The sequence below is a fragment of the Tetrao urogallus genome, assembly GCF_951394365.1.
Source record: "Tetrao urogallus genome assembly, chromosome: 10".
Lineage (NCBI taxonomy): Eukaryota > Metazoa > Chordata > Aves > Galliformes > Phasianidae > Tetrao > Tetrao urogallus.
Window position 1 is genome coordinate 15,554,856 of NC_136823.1, and position 16,298 is coordinate 15,571,153.

The following is a 16,298-nucleotide window of genomic DNA, read 5'->3' on the forward strand; positions in this document are numbered from 1 at the left end:
GTTGTCTGGGTGCGCGCAGAAGCACGCTGCTCACAGTCTATGCGCAGAGCTGGGAAGCAGCCGCGCAGCTCCCGCAGATCGCGGTTATGGCCTCGGGCTCCCGAACGCACTTTGAGGAATGCAAATGTTTTGTATATTTGAGAAGCTGCCACAAACCCCAGGCATCGCAGCCACACCCGGCGTGCAGGGACGCACCCGTGCCAGGTGCGTGCGTTCAAGCCGTGCGAAACAAAGCGTAAAGACACTCAAAATGTTTTAATGGGAGCAGTTAGAATCATCGCAGCTGCTGTCCAGATTCAAGGTCCTCACCGCCAGCCCTCAGCGTGACCCCGGGCTGCAGAAACCCCACCAGCCTGCGTCCCGCCCCGCTTTCAGGGCACAGCGACCCGGCTTCTCACGCAGCAAACGAGTGACATTTGTGCAGAGCAAACAAACAGACCGTACAACCGGCCGGTGACGAAAGCACCTCTACGCCGTGCCGGCTGCGCGGATTGCTGCGTGCCCGGCTCTCTTTTCCCATTTCCCCGCGGCCCGGAGCCGCCCCGGGGCGGTACCTCGAAGCCCGAGGCCTGCGCGGCGGCTGGGCGGGGCAGCAGCCATGGAGGTGCAGGTGGCTCCGCTGCGCTCCTGGGAGGACTTCTTCCCCGGTTCTGATCGTTTCGCCCGGCCCGACTTCAAGGACATCTCGAAATGGAACAACCGGGTGGTCAACAACCTGCTCTACTACCAGACCAACTATCTGATGGTGGCCGCCGTCGTCGTCGCCATCGTGGGGTCAGTGAGCTGGAGGCGGTGGGGCTGCGGGGTGAGGGGCGGCGTGGCGCGGCATCGATATTCCCAAACATACGGCCGCCCTTGCTGTGTGTTGGGTGGGGGCTGGCTTTCTTAGGACGTGCTTTTTAATTCCTGGTTGGCAAATCTGGGAGCTGCTCTTTGTTTCCCACGGGCTGCCCGAGCTGAAGGAGCCCGGCTCTTTTCGGGGTGCCTGGCAGAAAGCAGCGGTGGGTGCAGGATGTCACTGGCTGCTCTGAGGCGATCGCTGCTTCCTGCCTCGTCTGCCTGGCGTGGCTGTCAAGCTGAGAGAAACTTCACTCTGAATTCCAACAAATAAGGAGATAAATTCTGCTCTCTGTTACAGCTTTAAGCCTATGCCGAAGGGACAGAACAAGCCTTTCTTATTCCTGACCTAGCGCAGATTGAAAACCTTTCATATAAATTAAGCACAGCACCCATCCATTTTTGTGAAACTGAGACCTTCATGTCTCGTGTCAGCTGTAGCTTCCCTAGGGAGAATTGGGAAATAACCTAATCATTATTAGAATTAAAGCCTGTGCGACTCTTCTTTAAGTACTGCTTTGAAATCTAGAAGCTCTTTGTCAGGAGTTGCAGTAGAAGCTGTGACGATTGAGCTTTTAAAATGGAAACTTGAAAGACATTTCCTACGCTCCTCAGCAAACAATGTGCAAATGCTTAAATTGGAGGATTGCCTGGCCACTAGGCCAGATTGGTTTTGGCAGGATTTTATTTTATCATATATGTTGCAGCAGCTTACGTTTTTCCTCCTATCCATTTTTTTTTCTCATGAAGCAATCTGTAACTTTTTAGGGCTGCTGATGCTATTGACCCAGCATCTGAGTCAGTGGAGAATCTCTGGGCTCAGGGAGTTTTGTCCTGTGCTTTATGAAAGGAAAGGCTCAGAACCCTGCTTTTCTCTTCTCTTTGCTCCATTTCAGCTAAGGGTTTGGCCGTGGGAGATTTTCTTCTTAATTTTGGTGGAGATCCGTACACTGTACTCAACTCAGTAGCAGATCATTAGACAGTAAAGAGACTTCCAGTGCTGGAAGGCAGGAGTACAGCTAGTTTGCCCCAAAAAGCTGGGGGAAAAAAAGTGAATAATTTTGTTATCCTCAACTGGAAAACTGGAATGGCAGCAGCTTTTACTCCTGAATTCCTTCCCCCTTTTATTCTCTGATTTCACATCAGATCAAGGATGGTGATATATTTCCATTTATTTCCCACCATTTTGCTGAGGTGGTGGTAGGGAGCAGAGCCACACAAGACTGAGATGAATACCAGAAACGTAATTCCAGTATCTTGTCATTAAACAATAACCTGCTACACTGAAAATTTACAGATGAGAAGAACCTGGAGTGAATTTGTTTTATTGCGCATCTTAGAGCCTTTGATATGTGGCAGACCTGCTTCTTCCAACATTGAAGTAGAAGAATGGGAGGAAAACTCTAAAGGAGACAGGATAGCACTTCAATAAAGAAAAGCTATCCATTCATTTTTAATAAAAGGTCTTTCTGTTGGCTGGATTGTAGCTTTGGGAGAAAGGCCAGGAAAGGTGTCCCAGTTAAATTCACACTGATGACTAAGATGCAGTCTTGCACTTCACCCTCTAGTGGGCTTGGGTGATAAGTGATGAATCATGGCTTTTTGGGAACCCCAGGACCATGTGTAGGCCTACAGGCAGGGTTACTGAAACCGTTAGAGCAGAGGTCTCTGTGATCAAAACTAAGCTTTGCCCGTGACCCACTCTACCTGTTCTTAAGCCATCTTAATTATGCAGACAGGCATTCAATGCAGAGAGGATATTTTGGCTACTGTAACGGAGTGGTAGCTGTGGTAAATGCTGGGCTGAGATGGAAACTGTACTTGTGGTATCAAGAAATCTCTGGGCAGCGGTGCTTATTGCCGTGGCATAACGTACTGCCTCCTGGACAACAGAGTTGACCTCTTCAACATTTCACCATCTCCACATCTCTGTATGGTATGGAATACCTTACTGTGGGTGCAGCGTTCTTATAGTTGGGTCGTGGTTGGTCTCACTGATCTTTGAGGTCTTTCCAACCTGATTCTATGACTGTGGGAGGCACTAAGTTTAAGAAATATCTGCACAGCACTCCCAACAGCCTGCAACTCTCTCCCAACCAATCAATCTGCCCGGTAAGCAGTGTTTGTCTGTACTTTCTCCTAGTCTGATAAGGCTCCTCTGTCTTGCAGTTCTCAAACTGACTGCTTAAACTGATGTTTCTTTTAGGCTTGTGGTGCCTCGCATTTGCTAAAAAATAGTATGTGCAGAAGTGATAGTATGAAAAAGTGTAATGGGTTTCAGAGTGCTGCATCCTCTGGCACAGTGTCTTCTCTACAGCCTGAAGTTCAATGTTGCTTTCGTTTTGCACTCTTGTCATTTAAACATCCACTGGCCATCTGTACAACCCCTGCAATGAACAAGTGTGTGGGTGTCTTTTTCTTTTAATTCTTTATTTTCTTTCCTCCCCAGACCACTGCCTTAGCTGACTTGCTTATAGTTAATTCCCTTAAGAGAACAAGAATTGCAGAGCAGCAAAATGCTCATTTGTAGTTTCTGTAATGCCTGATGAAATACTCAGAAGTGTGCAGCACACTGCTCCAAAACCTACTGCTGCAATGTAATGCTACGTAACTTCACGAAGTGGATAAAAACTTCATTTTGAAGACAAACATACAGAAACCTTCATAAAGGTCCAGCGATTTCTTTCTGGAGTGCAGAAAGAACTCCAGCTCCTGTTCTGAAAGCAGCCTAAGTGAGAAACAGTATGTAAAGGAGTCTTGCTAAACCTGTGGCTGCTGTGGTCTGTTGCCTGGCTGTGCTCAGATTTGTTAGTGACAAATCAGAGGACAACATGCCGTTCATAGGTTTACATGCTAACTTCAGATGAGCTGAAACCAGAAGTATGGGGAGTGGAGAAGCAGAACTTACTCTCCACTGTAATGTTGTTTCAATTAAAACAGAGGAGGAAGGAAGCAGGAAACTGCTCTCGCCTGCCCACCGCTTCTAGTGTATGCTGACTTCTGGGCCTGTGCTGCTGGAGGTTTCTGCCTTGAGCTAAAGATGAGTCTTGCCCAGCTCTTTTTCTCTATGCTGTAGCTGTGACTTCTCCGAGTTAGTGGTTATCTCTGCTGCTAGGAGGCTGAATCCGGGAAACTAAATTAAATAAATGAATCTGTTTTTGCTGTCAGAGGTAGCTACATAGTTACCAGTATTCCTCCCACACCAGTAAGTAGCTCCTCTGCTATCTTCTGGTATAGCTTGCAACTGATACAGTGTCCCAAAGCCTTGGTCCACACAGCATGGTGTTTGTGTCCCTGGAGCCTGCAGACAGACAGAATGTTTCTTCTATTTATTCTTTTTTTTTTCCACCCCTCTTTTTACTGTATATCACAGCAATTACAGTAGCAGAGGAGTAACTGCAGGTACTTACTGTTGCCCTGAGATACCAGTGGCATTAAATCTAGGCGACAGTTTTCCTTGCCAGTTTGTTCCTGCTGTTTTGGAGGCTGCAGCATCCTACCAGGGCCGCATCTTGTCTGCCTGAGGGAGCAATAAAGTAGAGCATCCTGTTAGGAGGCTTTGAGCTCAAGGTTGTTTGCACACCAAATGTTGCTCAGTCCTGCCATACTGACTAGTTTCAGTGTAGTGAGAGAGAACAGTTTTCTTCCTTAGCTCCCGAAGAGTATTTCTTCCCTTTAGATATCTGAGCAGCCCAAAATCAAGTTACCACAACACTGCCATGCTAATAGCTCCATGCATTACATTTTTAAGTATTTGGGAGTCTTACAAATCCCTCCTAAAGAGAATTATTTTTAGAAAGTATCTTGTAACATGCTTAATGGCTGGCCACTTACCTTGTCTCAGCTGCTTTGAAAGACTCCCAGCCTGTTTGCCTGACCATGAATGTTTTATGCTGTGTCTCGATCTGTATATAAATGTGGCCAATGTCAGTGCTGATGGTTTGACTAGAAGAGGACTTCTAGAGTTGCTATACAGCTCTCATTTCCCCCCAGATATGTGTTCTAAAAAAATGTGCCTGTGTTTTTTGGTTTTTTGTTTTTTGTTTTTCCTTTTTAGTCTTTAGCTGTTGTGCTAGTGAGAGAAGTGTGCCAGCAGATCTGAATGAAACTGCATAATGGAGATCTGACCTCCTGAAAAAATGCCACTGCTGGAGAAGAGCTATCTATATATAAATATCTAGGAGAATTTTAGGTAGCGCTGTGTATTTGGCTCTTTTGGTGATTCAAACAGTAGAGGGGAGCTTGGCATGTGACACCCTATCCAGTACTGTAATCAACAATATTGAAGCCTGTGGACACATGGCTGATAATTTGAATACCAGTTTTTAGTGGCAACTGCTATCCCCCATCTGTTTTTGTGTGGCTCTGAATGACTTCATTTGATACTTATGTTCACTGTTTCCTTGTAAGCATTGGAATGCAGCCCACTTGAGAAAACATGTAATTCAATTAACTCTCCCCAAGAAAATGGGATCTTTTGAATGTATGTTTTTTTTCTTCACATCCCTGACAGCAAGTCAGTAACAGAACCCATGTAATACCAGAAAGAGCATAGAGCAGAAGAGTCTTTGGTCTTTTCTCTATAAACACAGGGGGATTGCTTTTCACCAGCAGTTTCTGAAGCTGTAACGAGAATGAGAGGAAGGATGGGGAAGGTAAAGCTTTGTGAGCATTTACCCAACGCCTGGAGAACATAGCATGGAGCTCTGCCAGGCCCTTTGTTCCTTCCAGGATTATTTTTTCAGTAACTTTTTAGGAACAATCCAAGTAAGTTTGGCCATTTCTACTCCAGGCTAGCAGTGATGCCGAGATGATTTCTGCTTTAAGAATCCCATATGTCCAGTTGCATGTATGTAAACAGGACACTAGTGTGGTGCAGTCACGAGTCACCATCCTTTGGCTACAATGGAACACAGATGAAGCCAATTTCTTTCCAGAGCAGTACTGTTCACTTTTTCCAGCCTGGAAACTTAGGATTGACAATTCAGAGCTAAATATAATCTGGCTGGCTGCAGGGAGTGACTCAGATGCAAGAAGTGAGTCTGCCCTATCGCCGTTTCCAAATAGCCATGCTGGCTCTTCAGCATGAGTAGCAGAAGCAGGTGGGAAGCTAGTTTGGATTCTAATCTCTTTCTATCCAGTTCTCCTGTCTCCTGTTGGCACAAATGACTTACAGAGTCTAGAGCCAGGCTCTCAAATCGTTCTGGGGGTTCTTTGTTCTCTAGGGAAATGCTCTCTGGCACTGCAGGTACAGTGTTGACATGCCAGTCCAGAAAGAGATTTCTTTAGCTTGTGCCGGATGTGAAGCACAGACCACAAACCATAGCATCCTCCTCAGCACTGGGGTAAGTGGTGAGTCATTGTGCCCATGACTTCAGAACAGAAAGTCTGACTGCAAGGTCTATGGCAGAAAATCTTTACTGCTTTACAGGAATAGTGTTATGCTGCTGTCACTGTGGGAGCTGCTCGGAGCGCTCAGCTGCTGTGTAATTAGGGCTGTGGAAATACAAGCAAGGAAATCAGAATGCACAGGATATCACACAGCTTATTTCAGTAGAAGTGAAATATAGTTGAGGCTGGCTTTTGTACAAGCACAGAAACAAGCTAAACAGAGTCATCGGTGAAAACTGAGGACAAAGCAACCTCTTAAATACTTGGGAGCAGGTGATGTTCTCATCCTGGTCCCAAAAAGGGACTTGCTGTTTATAGTCCAGAGCTGATCCACTTGGTGGCTTGGTTTGCTTGGTAACTCCAATAACAATAATAGAACACAAACCTCAGCAGTCGCCCCTTTGCCAGGCCTGGCTCTTCTTCCTGCAAGACCTTTACCCCACGTGTCCAGTTCCATCTGACTCTCAGACACATTTGCTTGGGACTGGGCTTTCGTGTGTCGTGCCGATGGTGGTAAGTTCCTGCAGGTCCATAAAATAACCTTGGTCAGGTGTGAACTGTTAAAGGGGATAATTCAGAGATAAAGCACTACACCGAACAGCAAAATATAAATACATTTAAAAGAAGAAATCATGGGCTGAAAGTCTAGGCTCCTAACAGTTGTTTCAATTGGGGAAAAACCTTCCTTTCCTGTCACCTACCCACACAATATATCTTCAGTTTAAGTTACCTCAGAATCTAATGTTTGTTTGGCAGGGGAGTTAGTGTAATAGTTTGTATCAGTATTATGCTATTTTCTAAGATCTGCTGCAGTTTTTCTATAACTGTAAGCAATTTAGGTAGCTGGGCATAATGAACATTGCCTTCTTACCGTAGCAAATTGCCAGTAAGTTGCTTCCACGTGCTTGTTTTGACACAAACACTGTATGCCAAAGTTGATAAGTATTGAAGGCATAAACAATAACAGTGAAGTAACCTTCTATACTCAACATTTCCCATACCTTTTGCCCTTCGTAAATCCAGACAAGATGATAAAAACTAGTTGACCTGAACATGTAGGCTGATCCTGGTTTTGGTAATGTGAAGATCAGCCTGTTGGGTAACCGATCACTGGAACTGTGAGCTGTTGGGATTGGCTGACTTGGAGCATGATGTCAAGCAAAAGCATTGATAGCCTGGGTGGGAGGCAATCTAGTGCTAAATGTGTCTATTAATGTGATGCAGAAATTCTCATTATCCTCAGCTATGTTCAAGAAGGGAACATAAAGAAGAAGATTATCTAAATATGCTAATTCATGGCTAAAGGTTGCTTGTTCAGTTGCTTTGGGGTAAAAAGCAGAAGTCAATAAAGACTTTTGCAACAGCAACTGACTTCTTAATGACTTAGATAGCTATTTACCTACCTAGCAGCAAAGATACCAGCAAGCTAGATGTTTGCTGCATGGACACAATTCACAAAAGCTCTGAAACAAACTTCCTGGTCCCTATTTTTTTTTTTCTTTTTCTTTTCTCTCACCTCTTTTCTCCAGATTTCTGAGTCCCCTGAATATGCTCATTGGTGGTACCGTGGTGGTCCTGGTGTTCCTGGGGTTCGTGTGGGTGTCACACAACAAGGACATACTCCGCAGGATGAAGAAGCAGTACCCAACCACGTTTGTGATAGTCATCATGCTGTCTAGCTACTTCTTGATCTCCTACTTGGGAGATGTCATGGTGTTCATGTTTGGGATCACTCTTCCTCTCCTCTGTAAGTATTTTTGCTATTCTCTGAGGGCTGAACTGAGCTTTCTCAAATCAGTCTTGAGAGACTAAAGCAGCTAATGGCTGTACCCTCTCTAAAGCAAAATCAAGACTGGGGGAAGGGGGCACGTAAAACACCACAAGTCATCTTGAGTGTTATTATTATTAAATAGATACTTGCAGTTACTGAAGCAGTCATTCAGAGATCTTCTTCCAGCTGATACATTCATTGGGCGTTACTGATTAATAAATGTGTTTTTGTTGTGCAGTGATGTTTATCCACGCTTCTCTGAGGCTCCGGAACATAAAGAACAAGCTGGAGAACAAAAAGGAAGAAATAGGTTTGAAGAAGACCCCAATGGGTATCATACTGGATGCTCTAGAACAGCAGGAGGATAGTATCAACAAACTGGCTGACTACATATCTAAAGTAAAGGAGTAAGCAATTGTAATGTGGTGTTTTTACCTGTTGCAAGAGTGTAATTGCTATTTACTATTGTTCAAGCTTGCTTTCAGTTTGTGTACAAAACAAGAAATGCACGTGTGGTACAGATTAATAATTGCAGGATACAGTATTCCAAGGAATTCAGGGCTCCTCTAAGAATATTAAAAGAGTAACTTCTTTTGTTGTATAATTAAATGTTCTGGTGTTTACACAAGTACCAACTTAAACGTATTTGCTTGCCTCTTCTTCTTGGAGGGATGAAGGGAGAAGAGATGGAAACCAATGGAATGCAATCTCTTAAATATCTTGCAACAAATTTGTCTGTTAGTAAGAGTAACACTCCTTTCATCTCAGTTCTCCAAGATGGCAGTTTAGCCAGTTTGCTATGTGTAGCACCCTCATGCTGGCAGTGGTCAAGGTGAGCTGGAATGTATTGAAAGTATGTATCTCTTGCATCCTCTACACCCCTAACTCCAGTGGTCTTGTATTGAGACCACATTGCTAGCTTAACTGGCAAGTGGTAAAACTGCGCAATACCTGTAACCAATATGGGTTCTGTCCTCACCTCACATTCCTCCTTTGGTAGCTGGGGAACAGTCTAAATAGATCCAAGCACGGAGAGTATATAAGGCACAGTGCCTCCCAATATGTTCCAATTATGTTCCAATAAAACATACCTTTGTGTTCCCTGAAATCTTCGTTCTGTTGATCTCTAGAAGTTGCTTTTCTCTGCAAGAGAGGCAGAACTTCCTTGTGTAACTAAACCCAAGCATGGGAGGAAAAAATTTTTCGGATAAGCTAGATGAGTTGCATTTCCACCCCATTGATGTTTTTAAACACTGTTACTTTAGGACTTACCTTGTTCTGCTTTATTCTGTGTCAGCTTTTTGTAGATGAAGGTGTATGTGTGTTTTCATGTGTGCTTTGTTTGGGTTTTTTTCTCAAGCAGAATGCAAACATAGAAGTAAAACTCGCACTTCACTGACTTTAGTGCTGACAGTCTTCAGAAGAATAAACTGTGTTCCAGGTTTATGAGTAAAAGCAATAAAAGCCAAGATACAGTTATTGAATACCCGTTCCAAATTCATACAGACAGTTGCCTGTAACAACTCCTGACAGTGATGTGTGGGATTCTTTTATATGTATTTTAACTTAATTACCAGCTCTGATGGAATAATCTTGCTAATAGCAGCTTCTGAAATATAATGGGGAAAAAACGTTGTCCAGGTGACACTCCATTGAAATATTCTTGCATTTCTCTTTTTCTAACAAAGTGATTCATATAACAACAAAGCAAACATCCTTACGGTTGAAGCTTTTATGTAACTTACCATGCTGTTTTCATAGTGAGCTGTGTAGAAACCTGAACACGTCATTCCATTTAAGTGTTAAAATGATCAGTATTTATTGAAAATATTTCCAGCTGGAGAGTCAATGGCCTGTTCCTCACATGTAGCGCATGGTCTTTGTTTCTGAAAACTGTTTCCACACTTAAAAGTAGTAGCCTATGACTTCATCATTACTGTAGAATTTTAAAAGACTGCACAGTTATGAAGAAAAATAAACTCTAATGGTGACTACTGAGTGTATTTCTTTCAGGTTGGGAAATGTGACTCTAACCTCAGCTTGTGGATGTCTTCACAGCTGGTGAGCTCAGCGGGGTGGCGGTGGGACAGCTGTGGTCACCCTACCACTCATGCCATGAGACAGTGCTTGTGATGAATTCTGGTTTTGATTGCTGTCTCTATTCATGCTGCTGAGTCGTGACAGAGCTGCTTGTGAGCTGCAGGAATGGTGCAGCCTCTCTCTTGCATCCTTGCAAAAGCCTGTCTGCAGAAGTGCAATATATAAGCATTTGTTCATGTTGTTACTGTCTCTTATATAACTGCTTAACTGCGATTTTACATTTCTTTTAATTACCTGGAGGGATTTCTGCCTGCTTCTAAGGTTACTGGGAGCCATGCCCTGCGCAGCACTAGGATTTAGCTGCCAGAGAACCATTGCAAACAGTCGTAGGCAGCAAGGAGAGACTGACCTGCAGGAAGGCCTGCCACAAGCTGCCAAGTGGGCGTACTGAGTGAGTGGATCAGCCACAGGAAGGCAGAGGAGGTGAATGTTAGCAAAGGGGAAGGCTTGGCTGGGAGGAGAGGAGTGGATCAAAGGTGATTTTACAGGAATAAGCTTTGTAGCTTCCAGCAACTCAGGGGAGAAAAAAAAAAAAGAAAGAAAAAGCTGATCTCATGGCAGCAATCCACAGGAAAGTGACTTGTAGTTGCTGCAGAAAAGTCTTGCAGCAAAACCATCTGATGCGATTAAAAAAGGGGGAGGAGAAAAAAGTGTCACAACAATATTAAAGTAAAAATAAGCTTTTCAGGTCACAGAGAGAGGGGTAGGGCTCATCCTCCAGATGCTTGAGAGCAGCATGAGGGAGGTTGGCAGTGGCAGTTTGGTGCATCACAAGATGGGGGTGGTGTGGAGCCCGATCCAGGGGTGAATTACATGGAATTAACATTACAGCTCTCTAAACAGCACGGCATCATCTTTTACATGCTGGTCAGGTATGAGACCAACTGGACTGTAAGGAAATACACTGGCTTGAAATATGGATGCACCAGAGTGCATTCTGTTCTGCAAGCTTCTTACAAGCCATGGACGTGCTGCACATTTCTTATGGAGAGAGCTTTTATTTCATTCATTTCCTTAGCCTAAAAAATAAAGCTGTTTACATAGAAACCAAATGCTTTTCTTATGGACAAGAGAATAATCAAGGAGCATGTGTGTGAAAAGAAAGATAAGCTAAAGCACAGCGTGTTCCTGCAGAATTGGACAGCAGAAGGACAACATGGAAGCAAAATAGTTTACTGACAAACTAGAAAGACTTAAGGTTATTGATGTCTCTGAGGAAATCCTCCCACAACAAACTGGAGCCTTGAATCCATTTGGCAGACAGATGGCACTGGGATTTTGATACCTGATGGAAATTCTTAGTGCTGATTTTTCCCGTGCCAGCCTTTTTCATCACACTGAGAGAAGTGCATATTGCAAGCTTTGTTCCCAAAGAGTCATATACACCACCTGGGTTCTGCAGAAAACTTCTGCTGAAACAACTGTAAGCAAAACTTGAACAGTCTTTGCTCCGAGTTGTTTTCTTTGGGTCTCTCACTCCAACTGCTTTGGTAATGGCACCTGGACAAGGACAAAAAAACACTGTAAGGAAAGGCAATTTCTCAAAGCAGTTTAGTTCAACATAAACATACAAACCTTCAGAAACTGTGAAAGGACCAGAAACATAATGGCAAGGAGCATCAGGGAGTTCAATCAGGAGTTTGGGTCTGTCTGCTGTTCCCCACTTGCAGTCTGTGATGCTTAATGCCCAGTAGATCACTTTGCAAGCAATGAGCCTCCCCCCCAGAGCAAGGACACCCAGGTTGGCTCAGGCAGTAAAACATAGCAGAGCTGAGGATATCAAGGCAGAAAAGCAGTTACCAAAATCACATGAGCAGATAAGAATAAAACCCTAATGCCCTAAATCCAAGCCGTTTGGCCTGATACTAGGTGTATCAACAAAAGTCAGCACAAATGTCCTTTGTTTCATCTTTCCGGGTCACCCAAGCATCCGGACATGGCTCCCAAGCTCAGCCAGCAGCTCTGGGAGAGCAAACAGCAACAAATCCCACAGCCTGTGGCTGTCAAGATCTGCCTGGGATTTTGGGTGGGAGGAGGGTGTGGATCAGGCTGTGCCAGTAGAAAGCCACAGGGTTCAAGGTCACTGCAGGGCTGATCCCTTCTGATATTTCAGGACAAGGCACTGCCTGAAATTACTGAGGGAATAGTTACTTCTGTGCAGACAAGGGAAAGCAAAGTGTCCCCCACTCTACAAAAGGGTCAGTATTGAGCAACATATTAATTACAAAATACTACTGACTATTTCTGTTTGCAAGAGATTTTCTGTCATCTTCCTCAGACCTTAGCAACACAAACAGAAGCATCAACATCACTAGCTACACACATTTTGAACTGCTTTCAATTTTCCTCGAATAAAGGTGCAGTGCAAAGTAATGTTACAGGGAAGCAAAAAAAATGAGTATCAGAAGCTTCCTGGGACAGTGGTTCCCATCATCAGGTCACCAGGCTCTGCATGCACCAGCACAGACACCTCCGGGTGCCTTGGGTGAATTTGGCCCCTGATTCTCCTTCCAGCACCTTAGCAACTTCATAAAACAGAATAAGAATGAGCAACAAAACCCAAATCCATAATTTGTACTTTTTTTTTTAGAAAATCAGTAGAGCACAGGACCAATTTTACCCGAGATGCTTCTATGCAGCTCTAAAATTGTATGTAAGCAACCAAGAAAAGCCATCTTTTACCCATCCTGCTGTTCTAAATTCAAACATAAGGTGCAGGCTCAGACCCATGGAAAACAGATTTTAGGGGGGTCTTTGCACCATCAGTGCTGTAGAAAGTAATAATAATAACAGGACTACAGCATGTTTTTTTAATGGGGACCTAAGGACAGATTAAATGAATTCTGTGGAAAAAAACCTGTTGTATTCCCAATCTTATAAGAGCATTTGCATATTATAATAATTAACATATTATTACCAGCACATCACCATTCAGTTCCTCTGAGTTTGTTTGCCCCCAGCTGCATTTCCTTTTATTTACCTTTATTACTGTGGAACAAGAGGTTAAAATCCCGCACCTGTCATTGGGATTTCACTAATTACTTTTGCCCTATAGTGCAAAATAAAAGCCAAGAAGGCAGTGGGGCTCTGGTGATGCTGGGGCATCCCCCCAGTGGATGCCATGGGATAACTGCACACAGCTTGGGATGTGCTTGGAAGTCCCACCATTATGCTGATGGGTAAAGCCTAGGATGAGAGGTAATGGCTTTAAGATGGACCAAGGGAAGTTCAGATTTGATATTAGCAAAAATCTCCTCTCAGAAAGAGCAGTGATGCAGTGGCACAGAGAGGTGGGGGGTAGGTCACCATCTCTGGAGTTGTTCAAGAACCATGGAGATTTGGCACTGAGGGACGTGATCAGCGGGCACGGTGGGGGTGGGTTGGGGTTGGACTTGGTGACCTTAGAGGTCTTTTCCAACCTTAATGTTCTATGAAAATAGCAGCTCTAGAGCACGATCCCCTCCACTGCTGAACACTCACCGGTTTGAGGTACGCGACGTTGCTCTGACGAATGTCATTCAGCAGCTGATCTCGTGGTGTTATCTCGACGAGAGGAGGGGGTCTTCTCCTGGGGATCGGCTTCAGGGTCTTGATCACATCCTTGAGGTTGGTTTTCTCAGTGGGCTCCACATACTTGGGCACGGCGGGTTTGCGTTGGATCTTCTTCAGCTTGATCACCCTGAAGCTGGGCTCAGCCCCACGCGGCTGCTCAGGAGCTGTGGGTCGTGTGCTTTCCTTCCCCCGCCCCTGAGGTGCTGAGGTGAGGATGGGTGGTTTGGGTGCTGGGGGAGCTTCCTGCGGTCTGGACTGGGGCATCGGCCCCCCCAGCATCTCCCACATCCCAGGTGGCAAGCCCAGTCCGTTCTCCAACATGGCGATCAGCTCTCTCTGCTCTTTCATTTGCTGCTGCCTTTGCCCCTCCTGCCTCTTCTGCCTCTGCTTATCCAGGTTCCTGCTCAGCAGGTTGGTCACCACCATCCTGGGCCCCGGCAGCTCGAAGTGGTAGCCCATTTTCAGCAGGGTGTTGTTGGCCTTCAGCAGCCTGGCGATCTCCATCTCGGCCTGGTGGCCCAGCATGCTCCTCTGGTTGTGGAAGCGGAACTCCGTCAGAATCTCGTTGTACTGCAGGCACCTCATGATGGCCACAACGCCCTTCCCAGAGATGAAGTTGGAGTCGATGTTGAGCGTGGTGATGCTCCTGTTCTCACGCAGCATATTGGCCAGTGCAAATGCAACGCTGTCATCAGCTCCCACATTGGCCAAGCTGAACGTTTTTATGTTCTTATTCTTCTTCATCGCATTGACAAAGTCTATCAGCATTTCTTTGGGGATGTTCTCTATGTTGTTCAGGTTGAGCTCCTTCATCTCTGGGTTGTTTTTTCGGACTTTCTCCAAGCTCTCTTCTAAGTTGGTTTGATTTCCTGATGGCCTAGCACTGAGCTTCATGAAGCTGGTATCTAATGCTAACTTTTTGGGGATGTTCAATTTTGAGATTTTCTTTTCATTTTCATCTGACTTTTCTGTGTTTTCCCCTGACTCTGTACCTGGTTGCTTGCTTGTTTGATCACTGTGATGGTTTTCATTAACACAAGTTTCCTTTGTTTCTGACTCACTCTCATCTTCCTCCTCTTCACTTTCCTCCTCTTCCTCCTCCTCCTCTCTCTCCTCATTGCTTCCATCTCTGTTCATCTCCTCAGGCTGTGTTACTGCATGTGACACGCTTTCATTTTTGTAGTGCCGCTCTTTCCCATCAGCCTCTGGCCCCCTCCTGCCACCACCGTCTCCCATCTCCTCTGCAGTCATTCTCTGCAGGAGACAGAAACAGGCAAAATAACATTAACCTTTTGCTGAAACAATGGAATGGTGGTATTTCCATACCTCTATGTCCACTATAGAATAATAACACTTAAACGTGCCATTGTCTGAAAGTCCCAGTGTGCTGCATTAGTATGGAACGAAAGGACAATTGCTCTGAAAGTGGCTGTAGGCAAATTTCTCATCTTTTCCCCTAAAGAACATTGACCAATAAATCCTGGGTGGATTTAATGATACACTAAGGTGGTCCTGAAACCCTTCTGGGGATTAAGGAGCTCTGATCCTACTACTTCTACTTCTGGATTTGGTGTTATTTTTATCATTTCCTTGTCAAGTGCCACAAAACACTGACAAATATCCAAGTGTGTCCTTAACCTCTATTCAAATCATATGGATAGTACAACAAATTTAAGGAGTGCATTGAAAAGGATGGGACTGGTTCAGGGAGTTTGCATGCCTGCTCATTTTTGTATGTTCACATTGAAAAAACGGTCTGTAGGATTTTTTCCCCCAACGTGACATTAAATTCTGCTGATGATTACATTCAACATACTCATTAAACTAAGTGCTCCATGGAAAAGCAGTATGTCAATCAATGTGCAAAGCCAAACCGATGCCTTATTTCCTCCAGATTGATTTTCTGAGAGTTTCTCAGTGGTTTGCTTTATTGAAACAGCATTAAGATATTCTCCTGGTGAAAACCACAAATAAAGATTTAGGAAAACATCTAAATATAAACTTTTATACCAGTCCAAGCTGGATCCTGACATTACTGAGGCTTTCAAGCCATTTAAACACATGGCTTGTACTGCACCGTTCTAACAAAGAATGGAAGCAGGGATAGATTAAGGTACTGCAACTACAGAACAGATCCCATAGCAGACACACAAAAGATAGGCAGGATTTTTTGCTGGTTACCTCGGAGGGCAGGAGGGTGACGGGAACTCTCTCATCCTCAAGCATGCGTCGGGACGCCTTCTGCCAGTACAGGTAGTCCACCAGGGAGCGGTGGTCAAAGCTGCCCGTTGGGGGCTTCTCTGTCTGATCCCTCTGTATCATTCCTGTGGGGAGCTCAGGGTCAGGGGCCATCACCTCCATCTCACTCTGCAGCTCCTTCAGCTCCTCAGGGGAGAGGTTGGCCAGGATTTCGTCTTCATTTATGTCCTCGGGGGACACATCTTCGTCAGACGTTTGGCCGAGTTCAGACATGTTTTGCTCGTTCCCTCCTTCCCCTGTAACTTAATAAAACTGAAGATAAATTTGGTATTTTTTCCCCCTAGCAGTAGCTCATCTGGTTAAATCAACGACTTTGTGTTTTGGTCATGAGCGGCGGCAGCTCTCGATCGCAGTGCAGCACACGGGCAGCACCTCTAAGTCTATATTA

The 16,298-nt window shown here is 44.8% G+C and overlaps 2 protein-coding genes across 2 annotated transcripts; one reads left to right on the forward strand and one right to left on the reverse strand.

Annotated features, from left to right (window-relative positions):
• Positions 1–598: 598 nt before the first annotated feature.
• Positions 599–8,410, forward strand: ARL6IP5 (ARF like GTPase 6 interacting protein 5; the record flags this gene model as incomplete). The annotated part of the gene is made up of 3 exons (XM_079540395.1): positions 599–774; positions 7,758–7,975; positions 8,238–8,410. The coding sequence occupies 3 exons, from the start codon at positions 599–601 to the stop codon at positions 8,408–8,410; spliced, it is 567 nt and encodes a 188-aa protein (XP_079396521.1).
• Positions 8,411–11,572: 3,162 nt separating this feature from the next.
• Positions 11,573–16,123, reverse strand: LMOD3 (leiomodin 3; the record flags this gene model as incomplete). The annotated part of the gene is made up of 3 exons (XM_079540169.1): positions 11,573–11,599; positions 13,580–14,905; positions 15,833–16,123. 3 exons carry the CDS (start codon positions 16,121–16,123, stop codon positions 11,573–11,575), a joined length of 1,644 nt encoding a protein of 547 aa, XP_079396295.1.
• Between the last annotated feature and the right edge of the window lie 175 nt (positions 16,124–16,298).